Here is a 22,108-nt window from a genome sequence, read left to right as displayed (position 1 = left end):
TGTTAAAGCATTCATAAGAAAAACTGTGAGAAATTACAAGAAAACAAACATTTACAACCTTACGGTCATCATGAAGAGCAGCAGGCAACAATACAACCGTACCGTCGTCATGAAGGGCAGCAGGCAACAATACAACCGTACCGTCGTCATGAAGGGCAGCAGGCAACAATACAACCTTACGGTCGTCATGAAGAGCAGCAGGCAACAATACAACCGTACCATCGTCATGAAGAGCAGCAGGCAACAATACAACCTTATGGTCGTCATGAAGAGCAGCAGGCAACAATACAACCTTACGGTCGTCACGAAGAGCAGCAGGCAACAATACAAAAGTACCGTCGTCATGAAGAGCAGCAGGCAACAATACAACCTTACGGTCGTCATGAAGAGCAGCAGGCAACAATACAACCTTACGGTCGTCATGAAGAGCAGCAGGCAACAATACAACCTTATGGTCGTCATGAAGAGCAGCAGGCAACAATACAACCTTACGGTCGTCATGAAGAGCAGCAGGCAACAATACAAAAGTACTGTCGTCATGAAGAGCAGCAGGCAACAATACAACCGTACGGTCGTCATGAAGAGCAGCAGGCAACAATACAACCTTACGGTCGTCATGAAGAGCAGCAGGCAACAATACAACCGTACCATCGTCATGAAGAGCAGCAGGCAACAATACAACCTTACGGTCGTCATGAAGGGCAGCAGGCAACAATACAACCTTACGGTCGTCATGAAGAGCAACAGGCAACAATACAACCTTACGGTCGTTATGAAGAGCAGCAGGCAAAAATACAACCGTACTGTCGTCATGAAGGGCAGCAGGCAACAATACAACCTTACGGTCGTCATGAAGGGCAGCAGGCAAAAATACAACCGTACCGTCATCATGAAGGGCAGCAGGCAAAAATACAACCGTACGGTCGTCATGAAAGGCAGCAGGCATAAATACAACCGTACGGTCGTCATGAAGGGCAGCAGGCAACAATACAACTATACGGTCGTCATGAAAGGCAGCAGGCAACAATACAACCGTATGGTCGTCATGAAAGGCAGCAGGCAACAATACAACCGTACCGTCGTCATGAAGGGCAGCAGGCAACAATATAACCGTGCCATCGTCATGAAGAGCAGCAGGCAACAATACAACCTTACGGTCGTCATGAAGAGCAGCAGGCAACAATACAACCGTACCATCGTCATGAAGAGCAGCAGGCAACAATACAACCTTACGGTCGTCATGAAGGGCAGCAGGCAACAATACAACCTTACGGTCGTCATGAAGAGCAGCAGGCAACAATACAACCTTACGGTCGTCATGAAGAGCAACAGGCAACAATACAACCTTACGGTCGTTATGAAGAGCAGCAGGCAAAAATACAACCGTACCGTCGTCATGAAGGGCAGCAGGCAACAATACAACCTTACGGTCGTCATGAAGGGCAGCAGGCAAAAATACAACCGTACCGTCATCATGAAGGGCAGCAGGCAAAAATACAACCGTACGGTCGTCATGAAAGGCAGCAGGCAAAAATACAACCGTACCGTCGTCATGAAGGGCAGCAGGCAACAATACAACCTTACGGTCGTCATGAAGGGCAGCAGGCAAAAATACAACCGTACCGTCATCATGAAGGGCAGCAGGCAAAAATACAACCGTACGGTCGTCATGAAAGGCAGCAGGCATAAATACAACCGTACGGTCGTCATGAAGGGCAGCAGGCAACAATACAACTATACGGTCGTCATGAAAGGCAGCAGGCAACAATACAACCGTATGGTCGTCATGAAAGGCAGCAGGCAACAATACAACCGTACCGTCGTCATGAAGGGCAGCAGGCAACAATATAACCGTACGGTCGTCATGAAAGGCAGCAGGCAACAATACAACCGTACCGTCGTCATGAAAGGCAGCAGGCAACAATACAACCTTACGGTCGTCATGAAGGACAGCAGGCAAAAATACAACCGTACGGTCGTCATGATGGGCAGCAGGCAAAAATACAACCGTACGGTCGTCATGATGGGCAGCAGGCAAAAATACAACCGTACGGTCGTCATGAAGGGCAGCAGGCAAAAATACAACCGTACGGTCATCATGAAGGGCAGCAGGCAAAAATACAACCGTACGGTCGTCATGAAGGACAGCAGGCAAAAATACAACCGTACGGTCGTCATGATGGGCAGTAGGCAAAAATACAATCTTATAAATCTGACTTCATGTTCAAGCCAAGGCTGGCTAGATCTGGTCATCCTCTAGCTTTTTGCTAATGTGCTTTATTCAAGCTACTTTATTGAATAATGATGCACACCAAGGCTTCTTATTAGAGATTGGGGAGTTTGTTTGAAGTTCAATCAATGAATATTTATTATCTTTCTGATATGGGATAAGACTACTTAGCATAGTAAATTGTGTGAATAAATGAATTATAAAAATAAGAAATGGCTCACATTACCAGGTTTTAAATGGAGGTAAAGGTGGGCTATGTAATAGTGGAATAAAAGTTTCAGTTTTCGGCAGAAAGTGGATTAATGAAGTCCATCAATATCTTATCTCTGCAAGGTGTAAAATTCCAACCGTATCAGTATTGAACCCCTGCCATTGGCCCCTACATTGTGGTTTGAGTAATTGAACCCCTGCCATTGGCCCCTACATTGTGGTTTGAGTAATTGAACCCCTGCCATTGGCCCCTACATTGTGGTTTGAGTAATTGAACCCCTGCCATTGGCCCCTACATTGTGGTGTGAGTAATTGAACCCCTGCCATTGGCCCCTACATTGTGGTTTGAGTAATTGAACCCCTGCCATTGGCCCCTACATTGTGGTTTGAGTAATTGAACCTCTGCCATTGGCCCCTACATTGTGTATTGAGTAATTGAACCCCTGCCATTGGCCCCTACATTGTGTATTGAGTAATTGAACCCCTGCCATTGGCCCCTACATTGTGTATTGAGTAATTGAACCCCTGCCATTGGCCCCTACATTGTGGTTTGAGTAATTGAACCCCTGCCATTGGCCCCTACATTGTGTATTGAGTAATTGAACCCCTGCCATTGGCCCCTACATTGTGGTTTGAGTAATTGAACCCCTGCCATTGGCCCCTACATTGTGGATTAAGTAATTGAACCCCTGCCATTGGCCCCTACATTGTGGTTTGAGTAATTGAACCCCTGCCATTGCCCCTACATTGTGGTTTAAGTAATTGAACCCCTGCCATTGGCCCCTACATTGTGGTTTGAGTAACTGAACCCCTGCCATTGGCCCCTACATTGTGGTTTGAGTAATTGAACCCCTGCCATTGGCCCCTACATTGTGTATTGAGTAATTGAACCCCTGCCATTGGCCCCTACATTGTGGAACCAAGTTGAGTCTGTGTTTCCAGAGTCATGGAGGAGGAGAGGAGGCTCATTATCTGTCCCTGGTCTGAAGCCATAGAGAGTCCAGCATCGGGGGCTTTGTCATGGGTACTGGTCCCATTTACCAGGCTCACTGGTATGGAAGTAAAGATGGTCTTTAGTGGGGCAGACACCAGTCTCCCTCCAGGCAGACCCACCATTGTCCTCTCTGGCCTGGGCTGGTAGTCAGGCTGTATATCATAGGAAAACAAAACAGACATTCCATCTCTAATCTAGTTGGTCTTCTTTTTGTCCAGCTCCTCTCATTGTTTTACAGAGTCAGGGATTAACAACATGAATATCCGATAATCTGACTGGTTATTTAGCTGTAGAGCTTTGGCTTACTTAACATGACTTCCCCATGACTGAGTCATCCTCTCTGGGCCGCTGTGTGACCGGTGGGGGCCAGGAGCCTGACCTAGAGCTGGAGCTCTCTTACTGCCATAACCATTTGTTCAGTTACAATGTGTTTTCAATGGGAGGGGAATAGGGATAGTTAGTAGTTACAATGTGTTTTCAATGGGAGGGGAATAGGGATAGTTAGTAGTTACAATGTGTTTTCAATGGGAGGGGAATAGGGATAGTTAGTAGTTACAATGTGTTTTCAATGGGAGGGGAATAGGGATAGTTAGTAGTTACAATGTGTTTTCAATGGGAGGGGAATAGGGATAGTTAGTAGTTACAATGTGTTTTCAATGGGAGGGGAATAGGGATAGTTAGTAGTTACAATGTGTTTTCAATGGGAGGGGAATAGGGATAGTTAGTAGTTACAATGTGTTTTCAATGGGAGGGGAATAGGGATAGTTAGTAGTTGTAGACTATAATAGATGATTTAGTAGCATATTATTAATACAGACTTAATATCATTTAATAGATATAAACTAGAATAGATTATTTAGATTTAATACAGATTTAATAACATGTAATATATATAATATGTTGTTCCTCAAAGTAATCCTTTACCCCGTTCAAGCAACCTGAGAAAAGCCTTCATGAATCCACTCACTGTATGTAGACTGTGATCCGAGCTTCATGGGATTCACTAAAGGGTTAGTTACTGGATGCCATCTGAGTCGGTGTCTGGATGACATCTAGCTAATGAAGCAAAGCACAGCGCACACAACAGCATGAGTGAGATACAGACAACTGATCACCTACTCCGGATGTACTGATCGATCTCTCTCAATCCATCTCTGTCTTTCTCTCTGTCGCTGTCTCTCTCCAACTCTGAGGATGTTTACCTTTAATATTTTATTCACTGATTGATTTCCCTCAACAGTGTCCTGGACGTTGACCAATCAGACAGCTGCATGTGGAAGGTCTCAGCCAATGATGGAGGCCTGGCCAGCAGCCTGGGTCCTACTTTTAACGCTAATCGCTGATTGGCTGGAAGCGGCTCAATCGCGGGACTTCACTGTGAAGGACATCATCCTTCTCCATCCATCAAGTATGAATACAATGTATTGGAAATGTATTTTTGTATCAGATTGTGGTGGATGGAGTCGCACCTTTCTTTCCTTCTGGTTGAGTCTGCTGGCAATGTCTCCGTGACCTTTGAAATGAGTCATCAATACTGTGATGTGACCATTATAACAGCCAAGAGAAAAGGCATCCATCCATGACCCTCTGATCCAGAGTTCTTATGGGGGCACACAGGGGCTCGTTCCCCCTCAGATTTGTCCTGTAAATGTTTGTTTTTTTAAATATATATTATTGTAATTTTATATTATTATGATTAATTTTTTCGTTCTTCTTTTATGAATTTGTCTTTAGCTCGCCCAGATAGGTTCCCAATCTCCAAACCTCATAACTAGACATCAAGAAGCCATTTCAGGCTACCAATCAAATTAGAGTCGCTATTTATAAAACAAGCTGTAGAAAGTTGGTTTCAATTTCAGTTTAATCCCCCAGAAAAGACAGAACAAATATGACAACAAATATTAAGGTTAAACTCAAAATATGGTAATTGATAAAAATAAATAAAAAATAGAGAAATAAGTAAACCCCCCCAAAACTGGTCTAAATGATGTCATAAATAGGACTGGTGGAGTTATGTCACACACGCAGCCAACAGAAACATCTGGAAATGTCTGCTCTACTCAAAATTACAAACAAGTAATTGCAGCATTACCTGCAAAAACGGAAGAGGCAAGTGGAAGGGGGGAGAACGTAAGGAACGTTCTCTCAGCATTAAAGAACAACATTGGTCAAAGACAATTGCGATAAATTAAAAAAGTATAGCAGTTTTATTTAAGGACCAAAAATGGACAGCTGCTCCATATAGATTACAAAATAGTTGGGGAGAGATTTCAATGTACTGATTCCATGGCACATGGTTTATAAACTGATAAAAAATATTTAAAAAAACAAAACAACGCTGGATTCAAAACTTAGATTATGATACGACATTCTTGCAACCAATAACATTTTATCTATATGTGGGATACAACCATCCCAGCTCTGCAGATTTTGCTGCGAAGAGACAGAATCATTAGCTGATTTGTTTTGGTACTGTCAATATGTAGCTTGTTTTTGTTCACAGGTTCAGGAATGGCTGAAGAATTGCAACATTTGGAGCTAACTCTGCAAATAGCACTGCTGGGGGATTTAAAATGTCATAGTCAATCGATAAATAATATTTAAATTGAACCTTTATTTAACTAGGCAAGTCAGTTAAGAACAAATTCTTATTTACAATGACGGCCTACCCCGGCCAAACCTGGACAACGCTGGGCCCTATGGGACTCCCAATCACGGTCGGATGTGATACAGCCTGAATTCGAACCAAGGACTGTAGTGACATCTCTCTTGCACTGAGATGCAGTGCCTTAGATCGCTGCGCCACTCAGAAGCACTATATAATAACACTCTTAGCAAAAATCTTTATCTTTAACTTACGATCTGTATAAACTATGAGAATAGAAAGGTTCAGAACTTTTGTGAAACATCACAGCACAGTTGAACAAATATATTAGCAAATCAAAATCCAAACAGAGATAGATGGGAGGGGTTGAGTGGAGCTTAATGGTGGGACTGAAGGGTGGGATTGTAGAATAAAGGCTGTTTCAGGTGTTTGAAAAAGGCAAAATTCTTGAAAGGCTTGGCCCTTTGCCGAACACCCCCCCCAGCCATCCTCACATACTTTGTGCCCCCTCAGATCTTTGAGGTGCATGCCGCCCCTGCTCTGATCCCCAGACAAAGGTGACATGGCCACAGTTAGTAATGGTCACAGTCAGGCCTCTCTCCACCCTGCCTTCATCTTTGAAGGTACTTTCCATATCTAGATGAAGACATTATAATAAAACAATATGTATCCACAACGCCAGTGTAGAGACATCTTCCTCATCCACTCAGAACTTGTACCACTGTGTGACACAGTCTCTGGCCTACTGGGGCGGCAGGGTAGCCTAGTGGTTAGAGCTGACAAGGTACAAATCTGTCGTTCTGCCCCTGAACAGGCAGTTAACCCACTGTTCCTAGGCCGTCATTGTAAATGAGAATTTGTTCTTAACTGACTTGCCTAGTTAAACAAAGGTAAAATTGAAAACCATCTGCGGTGTTGGGTATCAGTAAGATGTATGCGAGTTTCCAGACGTGACTTCCTGTTTCCCACCCCTTTCTCTCTGTGAAACTGAGTCGCATTCTGTCCCTCAGCCGTCAGTTCTTCAGACGACAGTACAGTATACTGGTCCACAGGGAGACCTGGGCTCACCGCCGCGCGAGAAGGATGGAAACGCACAGTAGCTCTAAGAGGCAGAGGCACGTACGAGGTCAGACCCCTAATGGTTCCACCTTCCCCTCCTCTACTCCCCTCCATCTCCCTGCAGTCAAACACTGAAATCTCATCTAATGTCTTTTACCTCAGCTCTCTTGGCACAATCTGCCTTCAACATCTGATAAGCCAAGAGCTCCTATATCAGGTTTATGGTTGTTCATTTCATAGCGATACCTGAGCTGAATTCCCCAAGAAATGGGTGTCTGTTTGGACCCACGCCCCGGCATGTACAGGGGGATAGGATGACCTGGACCAGCCCTGGGGGCTTGGGGTATGGAGGGTGGATTAGAGGGAGTATGTGTGTGTGTGTGTGTGTGTGTGTGTGTGTGTGTGTGTGTGTGTGTGTGTGTGTGTGTGTGTGAGAGTGAGACTGGCAGGCAGGCAGACTTTTGTTCGCTGAGTGAAGTTTGGATGACCCTAAGACCTGTAGCTGTCTTAGGATGTGTCCCAAATGGTATGCCATTCCCTTTATAGTGCACTACTACCCCATGGGCCTTGATCAAAATTAGTGCACTATACAGGGAATAGGGTGCCATTTGGGATGCACAATATCCAATGGGAGGCCTGATTCCCAGTGTTCTTAGTACTAACATAATGGTTGCCAATTGAACAAACCAGACAAGCCTACTGTTTGATCACGGCAGATGGTCCATGCAAAGTTTCGTGACCATTCTATTCTAGAATCTAGATGGTTGAACTGATGGTTCATTAATTCAATTCAAACTGTATTGTCCTCTCATAATAGAACACTTAACAAAGACACACAGAGTGAGTGTAGTTAAATGTCCTGTATGTACTGTAGTTAAATGTCCTGTGTGTAGTGTAGTTAAATGTCCTGTGTGTAGTGTAGTTAAATGTCCTGTATGTACTGTAGTTAAATGTCCTGTATGTACTGTAGTTAAATGTCCTGTGTGTAGTGTAGTTAAATGTCCTGTATGTACTGTAGTTAAATGTCCTGTGTGTACTGTAGTTAAATGTCCTGTATGTACTGTAGTTAAATGTCCTGTATGTACTGTAGTTAAATGTCCTGTGTGTACTGTAGTTAAATGTCCTGTGTGTAGTGTAGTTAAATGTCCTGTATGTACTGTAGTTAAATGTCCTGTGTGTACTGTAGTTAAATGTCCTGTGTGTAGTGTAGTTAAATGTCCTGTGTGTAGTGTAGTTAAATGTCCTGTATGTACTGTAGTTAAATGTCCTGTGTGTAGTGTAGTTAAATGTCCTGTGTGTAGTGTAGTTAAATGTCCTGTATGTACTGTAGTTAAATGTCCTGTGTGTAGTGTAGTTAAATGTCCTGTGTGTAGTGTAGTTAAATGTCCTGTGTGTAGTGTAGTTAAATGTCCTGTATGTACTGTAGTTAAATGTCCTGTGTGTAGTGTAGTTAAATGTCCTGTGTGTAGTGTAGTTAAATGTCCTGTATGTACTGTAGTTAAATGTCCTGTGTGTAGTGTAGTTAAATGTCCTGTATGTACTGTAGTTAAATGTATGTTTTTAAAGGAAAGTCGCTCTCTGTTTGTAGCAGCAACATCAATCCTTTGTTTGCTGTAGATCTGAGGACTACATATCGCTGTAGCTCTGAGGACTACATATCGCTGTAGCTCTGAGGACTACATATCGCTGTAGATCTGAGGACTACATATCGCTGTAGATCTGAGGACTACATATCGCTGTAGCTCTGAGGACTACATATCGCTGTAGCTCTGAGGACTACATATCGCTGTAGATCTGAGGACTACATATCGCTGTAGATCTGAGGACTACATATCGCTGTAGCTCTGAGGACTACATATCGCTGTAGCTCTGAGGACTACATAATCGCTGTAGCGCTGAGGACTACATATCGCTGTAGCTCTGAGGACTACATATCGCTGTAGATCTGAGGACTACATATCGCTGTAGCTCTGAGGACTACATATCGCTGTAGCTCTGAGGACTACATATCGCTGTAGATCTGAGGACTACATATCGCTGTAGCTCTGAGGACTACATATCGCTGTAGCTCTGAGGACTACATATCGCTGTAGCTCTGAGGACTACATATCGCTGTAGCTCTGAGGACTACATATCGCTGTAGCTCTGAGGACTACATATCGCTGTAGCTCTGAGGACTACATATCGCTGTAGCGCTGAGGACTACATATCGCTGTAGCGCTGAGGACTACATATCGCTGTAGCTCTGAGGACTACATATCGCTGTAGCGCTGAGGACTACAACAACTCACAATTAGGAGTCAAATGTACAATTTGCATTTCTTCTATAGCTCATTGAGTAATGACAATGTATTGATTCAGGGAAGTGTTTTTTCATTTTGGGACATGTTATTAAATCTACCAAAAATATATTATTAAATCTAGATGGTGAATAATAGACTTGTGCTCGTCTCCTCTTGTCTCCACAGCCACACCTCATCCTGGAGGGTTCAAGTGCTTCACATGCAAAGATGCACCAGACAACTACGAATGCAATCGCTGGGCTCCAGACGTATACTGCCCACGAGGTAATTACAGTAAGGTATTTCTGGTATGTACAGCCTGCTCTGTATCTACCATCAAACCCTGTTCTTCAGACCCTCTCGACTCCGTCCACAGCAGAAATATAAATGACAGGAAAATACCAGGCTGTAAAATGAAGGGTTATCAATGTTGTCTTTGCTGGTTTCTGTATCTTAAACATAGTGTATTTCACTTAAGCTGTACATGTTTAGATAAGAAATTGAATTGGCAGGTTGTATAATTCCACAGGCTCTCTTCTTTTATATAGATATATGGTTGTCTACTAAATGTCTGAAATCATTGTGAAGTTATTTGTTGCCTTAAAGATTTGATCTTAAAAGCACATTCTTTGAGTTATTAACAAATGATAAATAGTAGTTTATCACATGAAATGTGAGGATTGGTTTAAATCACTGGAATCCATCTGAACCTTGGGCTCTTTCAGTGTTACCGTCCACTTCAGTAAGAAGTAGATTGTTAACACATGATATTCATGGAAATTAATTACGTTGCTGTTGAAAAGTAAGCTACATTTGCGTTTACATTAATTGTTAACACATGATATTCATGGGAATTAATGACATTGCTGTTGAAAAGTACGCTACATTCGCGTTTACATTAATTGTTAACACATGATATTCATGGGAATTAATGACATTGCTGTTGAAAAGTACGCTACATTCGCGTTTACATTAATTGTTAACACATGATATTCATGGGAATTAATGACATTGCTGTTGAAAAGTAAGCTACATTTGCGTTTACATTAATTGTTAACACATGATATTCATGGGAATTAATGACATTGCTGTTGAAAAGTACGCTACATTCGCGTTTACATTAATTGTTAACACATGATATTCATGGGAATTAATGACATTGCCGTTGAAAAGTAAGCTACATTTGCGTTGATATTAACTGACATACAATAAATGTGAAAGTGATGTGTTTTTATCATCGTTCAACTTATTGCTCATTGGTCCATTATTTCTCAGGATTCCATAGTGTCTGAACGTCAGATGAAATGTATCCATCTCTCAGCTGTAAATATTGCAGATTGCACCTTTAACGACAGTGTGTCTGACAGAGACCAGGTACTGCTACACCCTCCATGTGTTGGACGTGCAGGGGAACACTGTGTCTGTGACCAAACGCTGCGTGGCCCTGGCCCACTGTCTGTCTCCAGGCTGCTCCCAGGACAACCATGAAGGATACAAGGTCATTCCAGAAGCCTCTTTCCTTTGAATAACATTACATTTCTGACACGGCTGCTGAAGCAACTCCTAAATGTACAAGTGCATTTCATTTACCAGGTGAGGGACTAACTAGGGGCCGTTATCAACGGGGACACACATACAGCATGTATGGAAAGAAAGATGATGTTTGAACTTTTATTTGTAATATTTGCAGTTCAGAATGTGGCTCTCTGCTCTGTGGTGTCTGGTGTGATTTACCACACTGTCATGGTAATCCCCAGGCCCTGGTTTAGAATGATCTCACTTGGATAAGAATCTGTTCTCTTCTCAGCAGTTGTTATTTGAATGTCTTTCTGGAAATTCCTCTGTCTGTGTTCTGTTTGTGGAATGTCTGTAGTCTGTCTGTGTTCGGTCTGTAGTTTGTCTGTGCTGTGTTCTGTCTGTAGTCTGTCTGTGTTCGGTCCGTAGTCTGTCTGTGTTCAGTCTGTAGTCTGTGCTGTGTTCTGTCTGTCTGTTCTGTCTGTAGTCTGTCTGTGTTCTGTCTGTAGTCTGTCTGTGTTCTGTCTGTAGTTTGTCTGTGTTCGGTCTGTAGTCTGTGCTGTGTTCTGTCTGTAGTTTGTCTGTTCTGTGTTCCGTCTGTAGTCTGTCTGTGTTCTGTCTGTAGTTTGTCTGTGCTGTGTTCTGTCTGTAGTCTGTCTGTGTTCGGTCCGTAGTCTGTCTGTGTTCAGTCCGTAGTCTGTGCTGTGTTCTGTCTGTCTGTTCTGTCTGTGTTCTGTCTGTAGTTTGTATGTGTTCTGTCTGTAGTTTGTCTGTTCTGTGTTCCGTCTGTAGTCTGTCTGTGTTCTGTCTGTAGTTTGTATGTGTTCTGTCTGTAGTTTGTATGTGTTCTGTCTGTAGTTTGTATGTGTTCTGTCTGTAGTCTGTCTGTGTTCTGTCTGTAGTCTGTCTGTGTTCTGTCTGTAGTCTGTCTGTGTTCTGTCTGTAATTTGTATGTGTTCTGTCTGTGTTCTGTCTGTAGTTTGTCTGTGTTCTGTCTGTATATTTAGATTTTTGCTGGGAGCACCATTTCATCTATTCAAATTGTGTGTGCGTGTTAACGTACTAGGTGAATAAAGGTGATTCTATCTCTACTCCTGATTCCAGGTCTGCACTGCTTGCTGTGAAGGAAACATCTGTAACATGCAGTTGCCAAGAAACAAGACAGACGCCATCTTTTCCACCACCTCTCTCCTCCACAGCAGTAACGGTCTACTCACACACTACTGGCTGCTCACTGGCTGTCTGAGCTCTACCGTCATCAGCGTCATGCTATCCAACAGTCTATGACATCTAACACTCCTACTGTCATCAGCGTCATGCTATCCAACAGTCTATGACATCTAACACTCCTACCGTCATCAGCGTCATGCTATCCAACAGTCTATGACATCTAACACTCCTACCATCATCAGCGTCATGCTATCCAACAGTCTGTGACATCTAACACTCCTACCGTCATCAGCGTCATGCTATCCAACAGTCTGACATCTAACACTCCTACCGCCATCAGCGTCATGCTATCCAACAGTCTGTGACATCTAACACTCCTACCGCCATCAGCGTCATGCTATCCAACAGTCTGTGACATCTAACACTCCTACCGCCATCAGCGTCATGCTATCCAACAGTCTATGACATCTATCACTCCTACTGTCATCAGCGTCATGCTATCCAACAGTCTATGACATCTAACACTCCGACCGTCATCAGCGTCATGCTATCCAACAGTCTATGACATCTAACACTCCTTCTGCATGGTAGAGGAAGTAGATCTGAAGTTTGATCACCAGATATTTGGTGTTATAATTTTATGAAGTTGCTTTTCTGTTGTTTAATTTATTTAATTTTTCCTATTTTTTAACCAAGACAGTATTGACGGAATCTTCTAGATTTTGTCTCATCGTAAGAAGTTCTCCTGTTATATTTACTGGATTCTATGTGCAGTATGTGATATATGTACATAGTATTTATTTTGTTTAATACATTTAACAATTGTTAAATACCTTTAGTTAACATTGGATTCAGGTAGAATGAAAAGTGAACTAGGTTGCAGTGCGGTGTTTTTGTTCCTGGAGTCGTGTGGTTGGTTGGTTGGTTTAGGCTGTGTGCCCACCATACCCATTTCCTCTCAACCCATTGGCTGTCTGGCGCTGGCTGTGGAAGATATGTCAACCATAACACTACAACGTTGTAACATGTTTCTGTATTTCTTACAGTTCTGTCCAATAGAAAGGTTGCCACTTATTGATTAGCATATCGTCTTGACGATGATGGTCTAAACTTCCTGTACAGATCCCATATACCAGGTTTGGTATACATTGTGTTCACCATTAAATGTATTATACCAGGTTTGGTATACATTGTGTTCACCATTAAATGTATTATACCAGGTTTGGTATACATTGTGTTCACCATTAAATGTATTATACCAGGTTTGGTATACATTGTGTTCACCATTAAATGTATTATACCAGGTTTGGTATACATTGTGTTCACCATTAAATGTATTATACCAGGTTTGGTATACATTGTGTTCACCATTAAATGTATTATACCAGGTTTGGTATACATTGTGTTCACCATTAAATGTATTATAGCAGGTTTGGTATACATTGTGTTCACCATTAAATGTATTATACCAGGTTTGGTATACATTGTGTTCACCATTAAATGTATTATACCAGGTTTGGTATACATTGTGTTCACCATTAAATGTATTATACCAGGTTTGGTATACATTGTGTTCACCATTAAATGTATTGTTTGCCTGAACATGTTTCTACAGTATAAACAGTATCCACACAACCAGATAGTGTAGTTTGTGGAATGCAAGATATTTTAGATCCAGCATGAGGCGTGTAGAGTCAGACTGGGGTAAAGTTTCACAGTTAAGGTAACATTAGGCAGAAATACAACGAAAGGTTTGGAGCTTAGAGGTGCAGAAAAAAGGACCATTCTAACACCCCTCTCTTTTTCTCACCTCTCTGCTTTCCTCTCCGGGAAGTAAAAAGGTCATGTCTTTCTCAGAGCCTCTGCGTCCAGGAGGTGTAGTTTAAAAGCCTTGTGGAGGAGACTATGTTAAGCTGCAGGGGTGTTCATTTGAAAGGACTTTCTTTATCTGATTCTGGCCGACAGACTGGGTGGCCACAGTTCCAAACCAAACCCATCAGTCCTTCTCAAATCAGTGTTTAACCTGATGTTTTTAGAGGTTTGAAATGAGAGGTTTCTCTTACCCAAACAACATACTCTTTGTCCTGGGAACACTTTACTAAAAGAGAAGGCCCAGAAGTCATATTTTTATGGGACTCCCAATCACGGCCAGATGAGATACAGCCTGGATTCGAACACCTCTAGCACTAAGATGCAGAGTAACGCATTACCTCAAGGCCAGGCATATTCATTTTAATTTCTCCTAGTGTTTGTGTTCCCTAATTAGCGCTAGGAAATTAGCAAAGAGTTAATTGCATTGTCTACATTTCTAATCGTATGCAAAGAGGACAGAGGACAAACTGAAAATCTCTTTTGGATTAGCTATTCATTATTTTGTTTAGTGTTGTGTGTTGCCTCACCAGTTGCTACTTTCTTACATACATTAGATGATTGAATAATTAAATGACTGAATGATGTGTGTACCATACCAGCAACATAGACATTTTAATTGATTATGGTGGAAACGTACAACAGACTCCTCCAAGACACCATATTTATATTCCCATTGTGCAAGTGAAGGAAAACCCTGTACAGTAGCAATAGTCTGTAGACACTAGATTAGTCGGAAAGTGTTTACTATATTAGACTAGATTCAATCCGTAGTGCTGAATTTGAGTGTTGCAGCACGATATAAATGTAAAGATGATTTCAGATTGAACTGAGATATGCAGCGTTTACCTATGAATGCGGAACATTGCCTTCTGAGTTATATCTCACGGCTCTTCAGCACCAAGGCCAGAAAAATGGCCCTCAGTCAAAGGTAGCTAGGTGGTTTATTGGGTGTCAAAGGGATCTTCCTCAGTCAATTCTTTATGATATCATCAGAGTCAAAGAAAGATCGCAGCACTACTGTACGCAACCTACCTGTCTACTTCCAAGTACATAGTTATATAGCCTGGTCCCAGATCTGTTTGTGTCCTCTTACCAACTTTGGCAAGACCGCACTAACAGAACAACACAAACAGATCTGGGACCAGGTTAACATCGTTAGGCATGCGTCTGAAGACAACAACGCATTAGAACTTCCTCTCCATGCTGGTGTGGTGAAGACAACGGCATAATGGGCAACAGTTTTCCTCCAGAACAATCCAGAGTGAACAAACATAGGTCAGGGCACAAACAGTCTTCTGGATAGTGAGATACATCATTCTCACATGGTGATAACAAAATATAAAAACTAGTCCCCGTCTTCAAATGCACTTGACTGGCCTTGAAGTCTTTCAATGACGTCACTGTTAGCAGGTGCAGTGGTGAAAACAGTTCCAACAAACGTAGGTGTTCCCCTCAGGACGTGACGGATAACTGTGCAGGAACCAGAGGCCTCGATATGGAAACCCAGACGGTTCCACTCCTCCTCTCTGAGTAGTGGGTGGTTGGAGTGAGACCCGAAGAACTGTGGGACAAGACAAAGGAATGATGTGGTTGTCTTGAAGACTACATACTGTCTCCTGGAAAATAGCTCAGATTGATGAAGCACAGTAAACAGTACACGAATATTACATTACATATGTATTACACATTATATAGATATTTTGACATAAACAATTCATGAACAAACAAAAACAGGTAGGAGAACAACTCACAGCTGATCCTGATGAGGGGTCAATGAAGTCAGCCCAGAAGCCAGCTGTCCACAGAGCAAAGCAGATTTCCTTAGCACCACTAACAAACTGGGAAATAACAGAAAACATCTAGTATCTGTCAGTAGTCAAACTAACTGAAAACATCTAGTATCTGTCAGTAGTCAAACTAACTGACAACATCTAGTATCTGTCAGTAGTCAAACTAACAGAAAACATCTAGTATCTGTCAGTAGTCAAACTAACTGAAATAACAGAAAACATCTAGTATCTGTCAGTAGTCAAACTAACTGAAATAACAGAAAACATCTAGTATCTGTCAGTAGTCAAACTAACTGACAACATCTAGTATCAGTCAGTAGTCAAACTAACTGACAACATCTAGTATCTGTCAGTAGTCAAACTAACTGACAACATCTAGTATCAGTCAGTAGTCAAACTAACAGAAAACATCTAGTATCTGTCAGTAGTCAAACTAACAGAAAACATCTAGTATCTGTCAGTAGTCAAACTAACAGAAAACATCTAGTATCTGTCAGTAGTCAAACTAACAGAAAACATCTAGTATCTGTCAGTAGTCAAACTAACAGACAACATCTAGTATCTGTCAGTAGTCAAACTAACAGAAAACATCTAGTATCTGTCAGTAGTCAAACTAACAGAAAACATCTAGTATCTGTCAGTAGTCAAACTAACAGAAAACATCTAGTATCTGTCAGTAGTCAAACTAACAGAAAACATCTAGTATCAGTCATTAGTCAAACTAACTGACAGTTAACAGACAAGAAAACAGTTCACCAATAAAGGGTCTTACAGAGTAAGACCTTCAATAAGTACGCAGAACTACAACTCCAAAATGTGATGGCAGAATAATTGACTGAAATTAGCATCACTGAATCCATATCAATGAGAAACAACCAGTGGCCATTCCAACTCACTTTGTGAAGGAGCTGTTCTCTGTCGATCACTTCTTTGTCGATCACCTCACATCTCGTGTGTTTCACCGTGACAACAGTGATGGCGCTGGCTGGGGCCGAGGGGAAATAGGATTCAAACTCTGACAGAGGAAATGAAGAGACGTGTTACACAACTGCTACTAGCCAATAGGCCGACAGAAGTCAGCTATCACCCACTTGGACAACATTAGTGACGTTAGCAATGCAGTTACTTCCCCTAGTGGACATGGCTGTGTGCAATATAAACTATCTGACGTGTGTGGGCTGCGGTTGATAAAACATGACATGAATGGGGGCCTCCCGGGTGGCGCAGTGGTTAAGGGCGCTGTACTGCAGCGCCAGCTGTGCCACCAGAGATTCTGGGTTCGCGCCCAGGCTCTGTCGTAACCGGCCGCGACGCACAATTGGCCTAGCGTCGTCCGGGTTAGGGAGGGTTTGGCCAGTATGGAAATCCTTGTCTCATTGCGACTCCTGTGGCGGGCCGGGCGCAGTGCGCGCTAACCAAGGTTGCCAGGTGCACGGTGTTTCCTCCGACACATTGGTGCGGCTGGCTTCCGGGTTGGATGCACACTGTGTTAAGAAGCAGTGTGGCTTGGTTGGGTTGTGTATCGGAGGACGCATGCCTTTCAACCTTCGGAGTTGTAGCGATGAGACAAGATAGTAGCTACTAAAACAATTGGAAACCACGAAATTGGGGAGAAAAAGGGGTAAAAAAAACAAAAAAACAACATGAATAGTTAACATTATGATAATATAAGTATGATAAGTATGACTACACCATGCTACCTTTCTTCAGCAGCTCAGGACAGGTCTGTATAGAACAGTCCACATTGGGCTGATCAAAGTAGTGCTCTGCCTTGCGGACGCTCCTCGATAACATGGGACCAATTTTGCCCTACAAAGAAAAAACATCTAAGTAGTCAACATATAACTCTACCAGTATGAAACATTATAGACATTTTTTAAATATATTTTTTAAATGTTTAAGAATAATATCCATTTTTTTTATTTACAATTGAATAAGGACACGTTTCTTTAGTTAAGGAGTTATTGTGAGTGACGTATTTACCTGAAACTCGCTGACAAACTGGGCCATTACAAACTCATGTCTCTCGTTGCTAGTAGCAGCAGTCAGAACGTCAGGTACCGTCCTGTGGACTGGGCCTTTAATCCTCTGGTCTGCCATGCCTTCCAGGTGAAAGTCAAAGCCCGAGTTACCTGGCAACTGGAACCGCTGGTCCTGGGGGCCAAAGGGTCCCATGTTCTCATCAGGCCATACTGTCCTCGGGCCTGGTTGGGAGAAAGAGGAGTATAATATAATAATGTTAAATCTGTTTGACAACGTATTTTCTGCCTAACAGTAGCTATAGTTATGGAATGTTTGAGATCATTTTCTCAATTTAATTTTTAAATGCACACAGTGCATTCGGAAAGTATTCAGACCCCATAACTTCTAACTAACATCTTGTTCCGTTACAGCCTTATTCTAAAATTGATTAAATAGTTTTTTCCCCTCATCAATCTACACACAATACCACATAATGACAAAGCAAAAACCTTTTGTATTTTTTTTTGCAAATATATTAAAAAAATAAAAATAAACGGAAATATCACATTTATAAAAGTATTCAGACGCAGCAATTACAGCCTTGAGTCTTCTTGGGTATGACGCTACAAGCTTGGCACACCTGTATTTGGGGAGTTTATCCCATTTTCTCTGCAGATCCTCTCAAGGTCTATCAGGTTAGATGGGGAGCGTCACTGAACAGCTATTTTCAGGTCTCTCCAGAGATGTTCGATCGGGTTCATGTACGGGCTCTGGCTGGGCCACTCAAGGACATTCAGAGACTTGTCCCGAAGCCACTCCTGCATTCTCTTGGCTGTGTGTTTAGGGTCGTTGTCCTGTTGCAAGGTGAAACTCCACCCCAGTTTGAGGTCCTGGGTGCTCTTGAGAAAGTTTTCATCAAGGATCTCTCTGTACTTTTCTCCGTTCATCTTTCCCTCGAAAGTTTCCCAGTCCTTGCCACTGAAAAACATCCCCATAGGCCAAATAGTTCAATCTTGGTTTCATCAGAAAGGGGAATCTTGTTTCCCATGGTCTGAGAGTCCTTTAGGTGCCTTTTGACAAACTCCAAACACGCTGTCAGGCACCTTTTACTCAGGAGTGTCTGCCATCTGGCCACTCTACCATAAAGGCCTGATTGGTGGAGTGCTGCAGAGATGGTTGTCCTTCTGGAAGGTTCTCCCATCTCCATAATGTAAATCTGGAGCTCAGAGTGACCATCGGGTTCTTGGTCACCTCGCTGACCAAGGCCCTTCTCCCTCGATTACTCAGTTTGGCTGGGCGGCCAGCTCTAGGGAGACTCTTGGTGGTTCCAAACTTCTTCCATTTAAGAATGATGGAGGCCACTGTGTTCTTGGGGACCTTCAATGCTGCAGAAATGTTTTGGTACCCTTCCCCAGATCTGTGCCTCGGCACAATCCTGTCTCAGAGCTATACAGACAAGTCCTTCCACCTCATGGCTTGGTTTTTGCTTTGACATGCACTGTCAACAGTGGGACCTTATATAGACAGGTGTGTGCCTTTCCAAATCATGTCCAACCAATTTAATTTACCACAGGTGGACTCCAGTCAAGTTGTAGAAACATCTCAAGGATGATCAGTGGAAACAGGATGCACCTGAGCTCAATTTCAAGTCTCATAGAAAAGGGTTGGAAAACTTAAATATGGTATTTCTGTTTGAATCTCTTTAATGAATTTGCACCGAAAGAATGTAACCTGTTTTCGCTTTGTCATGATTGGGTGGTGTGTAGAGTAATGAGGGATTTTTAAAAATATAATACATTTTATAATAAGTCTGTAACGTAACAAAACGTGGAAAATGGGAAGGGGTCTGAATACTTTCCGAACTCACTGTAATTACAATTCATAACTCAAAAACGCACAGGCCAAAATACGGTCACAGTTAGTCGAAAATAACAAATGAACCAGTGTTGTGGTCGATATATAGCAGTAGCCTACCTGAGTCTGAGTCCCCCCGTGACACGACAAAATAAGGCTCATCAGAACCAGCAGCTGAGAAGGTTCGTATCCAGCCCACCCTGAGTGCAGCGAGGGCCTGACGCCCTGACGACTGGGTCATCAACAGCCGGGCTCGGCCACACAGCACCTACACGGTTATTAATCAAATCAATCAGAGGAAAAGCGTCAAGCACCCTAGCTACAGTATTATAGCACAATGCTATTACATTACCGTCTAATATATGTTGTAATGTGAAGGTTTAGTACTTACACTAGTCATCCCGGTGGCCCTCTGTCACTAGTTTTACACCTGAAGATGTGGAAAGAATATGAATACTACATGTGACATTACATAATAGGACAGCTAATAGGCAGCACAGACAAAATACAGCACAGTTGGGAAATATCATTGAATTGATCAAACGTAAACTTGATATTGCAAGTTAGCTTGCACGGTTATATAATGAGTGTTGTCTTAGCGATTGCGTCATATTGTTGTTTCCTGCTATGCGTTTGACTATCTAGCAAGTTAAAAGGGACAACAACAAGATCATACATACGTATTCGATACAGCTAACTAGTGTTGTTGTTGACAACTGGCAACGACAGACAGCCTGGCTATGCTGATTAGCTTGGTAGCTAAAAGAGCTGACATACAAGTCCAGTCATGTTTGTTTTGATCGGCTGCACTCCCGTTCGCGACAGACGTAAGTTTGAGATGACAATTTCATCGTTTTCAAAGTTACATTTCAATGTAAACATACACCATTACAACACGATGATATGCGTTAAGTTCCTGAAATATTCGCGTTAATGTGTGCTGTTATGTAAAGGAACATAATGATCTTACCTAACCAGACGACTATGTACGCTGCAGCACGTCCGCACGTATGCGAGTTCACATGACTTGAGAACAGTATACGACGAGGGACAAACCGAGCTTTTTGATTGTATGTGTTTTTAGAGGATGTCCGCCAGATGGCAACATATCTACACGAATCAGGAAAATTAATTTTAAAAATGTATAATGGAAAAGCCCACCTAGGTCGACTGCTGTTCAATAAAATAACCTTGTTGAAATTGTGATAGCTATAATCACAAAAAAGTAGTCTACTGATTACTAGACCTCTGCGCAGTAAGTAATATACTACTTGACAACTAAGGCATATCTTTTAGGGTATTGTAAATAATTATAATCAGTGACTCCATTCACCATCCATCCGTCTCCCACTGAGCTGCAGGCTTGACCTCCCATAGAGATGTATTATTGCAGCCTCCCTCTTTATAATACATTATCATACAATCAGAAGGTATTTTCCTTTGCTGCCAATGATATAACCATACAGCCTACTCTATTGTGGACTGACCTTCCACCACCAGTAGACAGAGAGAAGCTGGATGTGAAGAGTCAATGTATTTTCCCCTGAGCAGACTCTTTCATCTAAACTGACTCAAAGTACCCTGAGTGCATACTGTACATTTATAGAATGTGTATGTGATCCATGTGGGAATTGAACCCACAACCTTGCCATTGCTAGCTAGCACCACACTCTTACCAACTGAGCCCTGAGTTCTGAATCTGATGACCACAACAGAGCTGAGAGCTAGCTAAGGTCAGTTGGGACAAGGGGGGACATTCGACGAGGGTATTAACACGGCCTTTCAGAGAGCCTGTCACTGTCAGGTCCCCTGTGGCCGGGAGGGTTGACACACTGAGTGACACTTTCACAGAGCTGAGAGGAAGTGGAGAGGGGAGTTATGGGACTTTTGCTCCAGGGCTTTAGTGCTGGAGGAGGTCTCTCTCTTTCTCTTCCACCTGTCTTTCTCTCTCTCCCTGTCCCTCTCCCGGTCCCTGTCCCCTTCTTTATTTTTCTCTGCGTGTGTTCATGTGACTGATGTGCTTATCAATGTGTGTGTGTGAGCTCTCTCTCTCTCTCTCTCTGTGTCTCTCTCTCTCTCTCTCTCTCTCTCTCTCTCTCTCTGTGTCTCTCTCTCTCTCTCCTCTCTCTCTCTCTCTCTCTCTCTCTCTCTCTCTCTCATGTGCAGATGCAGGGAATGGTTATGCAGGCAGGCATCTGGAGGACTCAGCCTGCCTGTCAGAGTGTTTCCCTGGGATACATAAAGAATAGTACAGCACCACTCCAAACACTACATTATATTGGCATGGCATGCACTCTGGAGTCTGGAGGGGGTCCCACAGGGACAGGGCTGCTCTCTAACCAACAAACATGCAGAACACCTACTGAAGAACTTATATACAAGTTTTCAGGTGGAGGGGCTAAAAATGATACAGTATAGGCAATTGCGCATATTCACTGTGACTCCATGCAAATTGCACCAAGGTTTGATTCTCTGCTATTAATGATTTTCAAAAGTCATTTTTACTTCAGCACAAAGTGCTTTCACAGTAGCCTTAGCAATGAGGTGGCCTTCAGAATCCTACGC

At 42.6% G+C, this 22,108-nt stretch overlaps 2 protein-coding genes across 4 annotated transcripts; one reads left to right on the top strand and one right to left on the bottom strand.

The window, feature by feature from the left end:
- The first annotated feature begins 4,679 nt into the window (after positions 1–4,679).
- On the top strand, positions 4,680–13,457 carry LOC135533575 (ly6/PLAUR domain-containing protein 6-like). Its single transcript, XM_064960861.1, has 4 exons — positions 4,680–4,842; positions 9,567–9,665; positions 10,748–10,878; positions 12,000–13,457. Exons 1-4 carry the CDS (start codon positions 4,725–4,727, stop codon positions 12,180–12,182), a joined length of 531 nt encoding a protein of 176 aa, XP_064816933.1. The 5' UTR covers positions 4,680–4,724; the 3' UTR covers positions 12,183–13,457.
- Positions 13,458–14,859: 1,402 nt separating this feature from the next.
- Positions 14,860–20,576, bottom strand: LOC135533576 (cobalamin trafficking protein CblD-like). Of its 3 annotated transcripts, none has more exons than XM_064960862.1 (8): positions 20,514–20,576; positions 19,935–19,973; positions 19,664–19,811; positions 17,711–17,931; positions 17,428–17,536; positions 16,624–16,742; positions 15,689–15,796; positions 14,860–15,498 (listed from the first exon to the last, which is right to left on the bottom strand). In XM_064960862.1, the coding sequence occupies exons 2-8, from the start codon at positions 19,941–19,943 to the stop codon at positions 15,283–15,285; spliced, it is 930 nt and encodes a 309-aa protein (XP_064816934.1). In that variant the 5' UTR covers positions 19,944–19,973; positions 20,514–20,576; the 3' UTR covers positions 14,860–15,282. The 3 variants fall into 3 exon arrangements, with proteins under 3 accessions (XP_064816934.1, XP_064816937.1, XP_064816936.1); XM_064960865.1 differs by having other exon boundaries at positions 15,689–15,775; XM_064960864.1 differs by lacking the exon at positions 20,514–20,576 and adding an exon at positions 20,224–20,491.
- Positions 20,577–22,108: the final 1,532 nt, after the last annotated feature.

Source organism: Oncorhynchus masou, unplaced genomic scaffold (genome assembly GCF_036934945.1).
Source record: "Oncorhynchus masou masou isolate Uvic2021 unplaced genomic scaffold, UVic_Omas_1.1 unplaced_scaffold_2466, whole genome shotgun sequence".
NCBI classification, from domain to species: Eukaryota; Metazoa; Chordata; class Actinopteri; order Salmoniformes; family Salmonidae; genus Oncorhynchus; species Oncorhynchus masou.
This window is presented reverse-complemented; position numbering and strand designations above follow the sequence as displayed.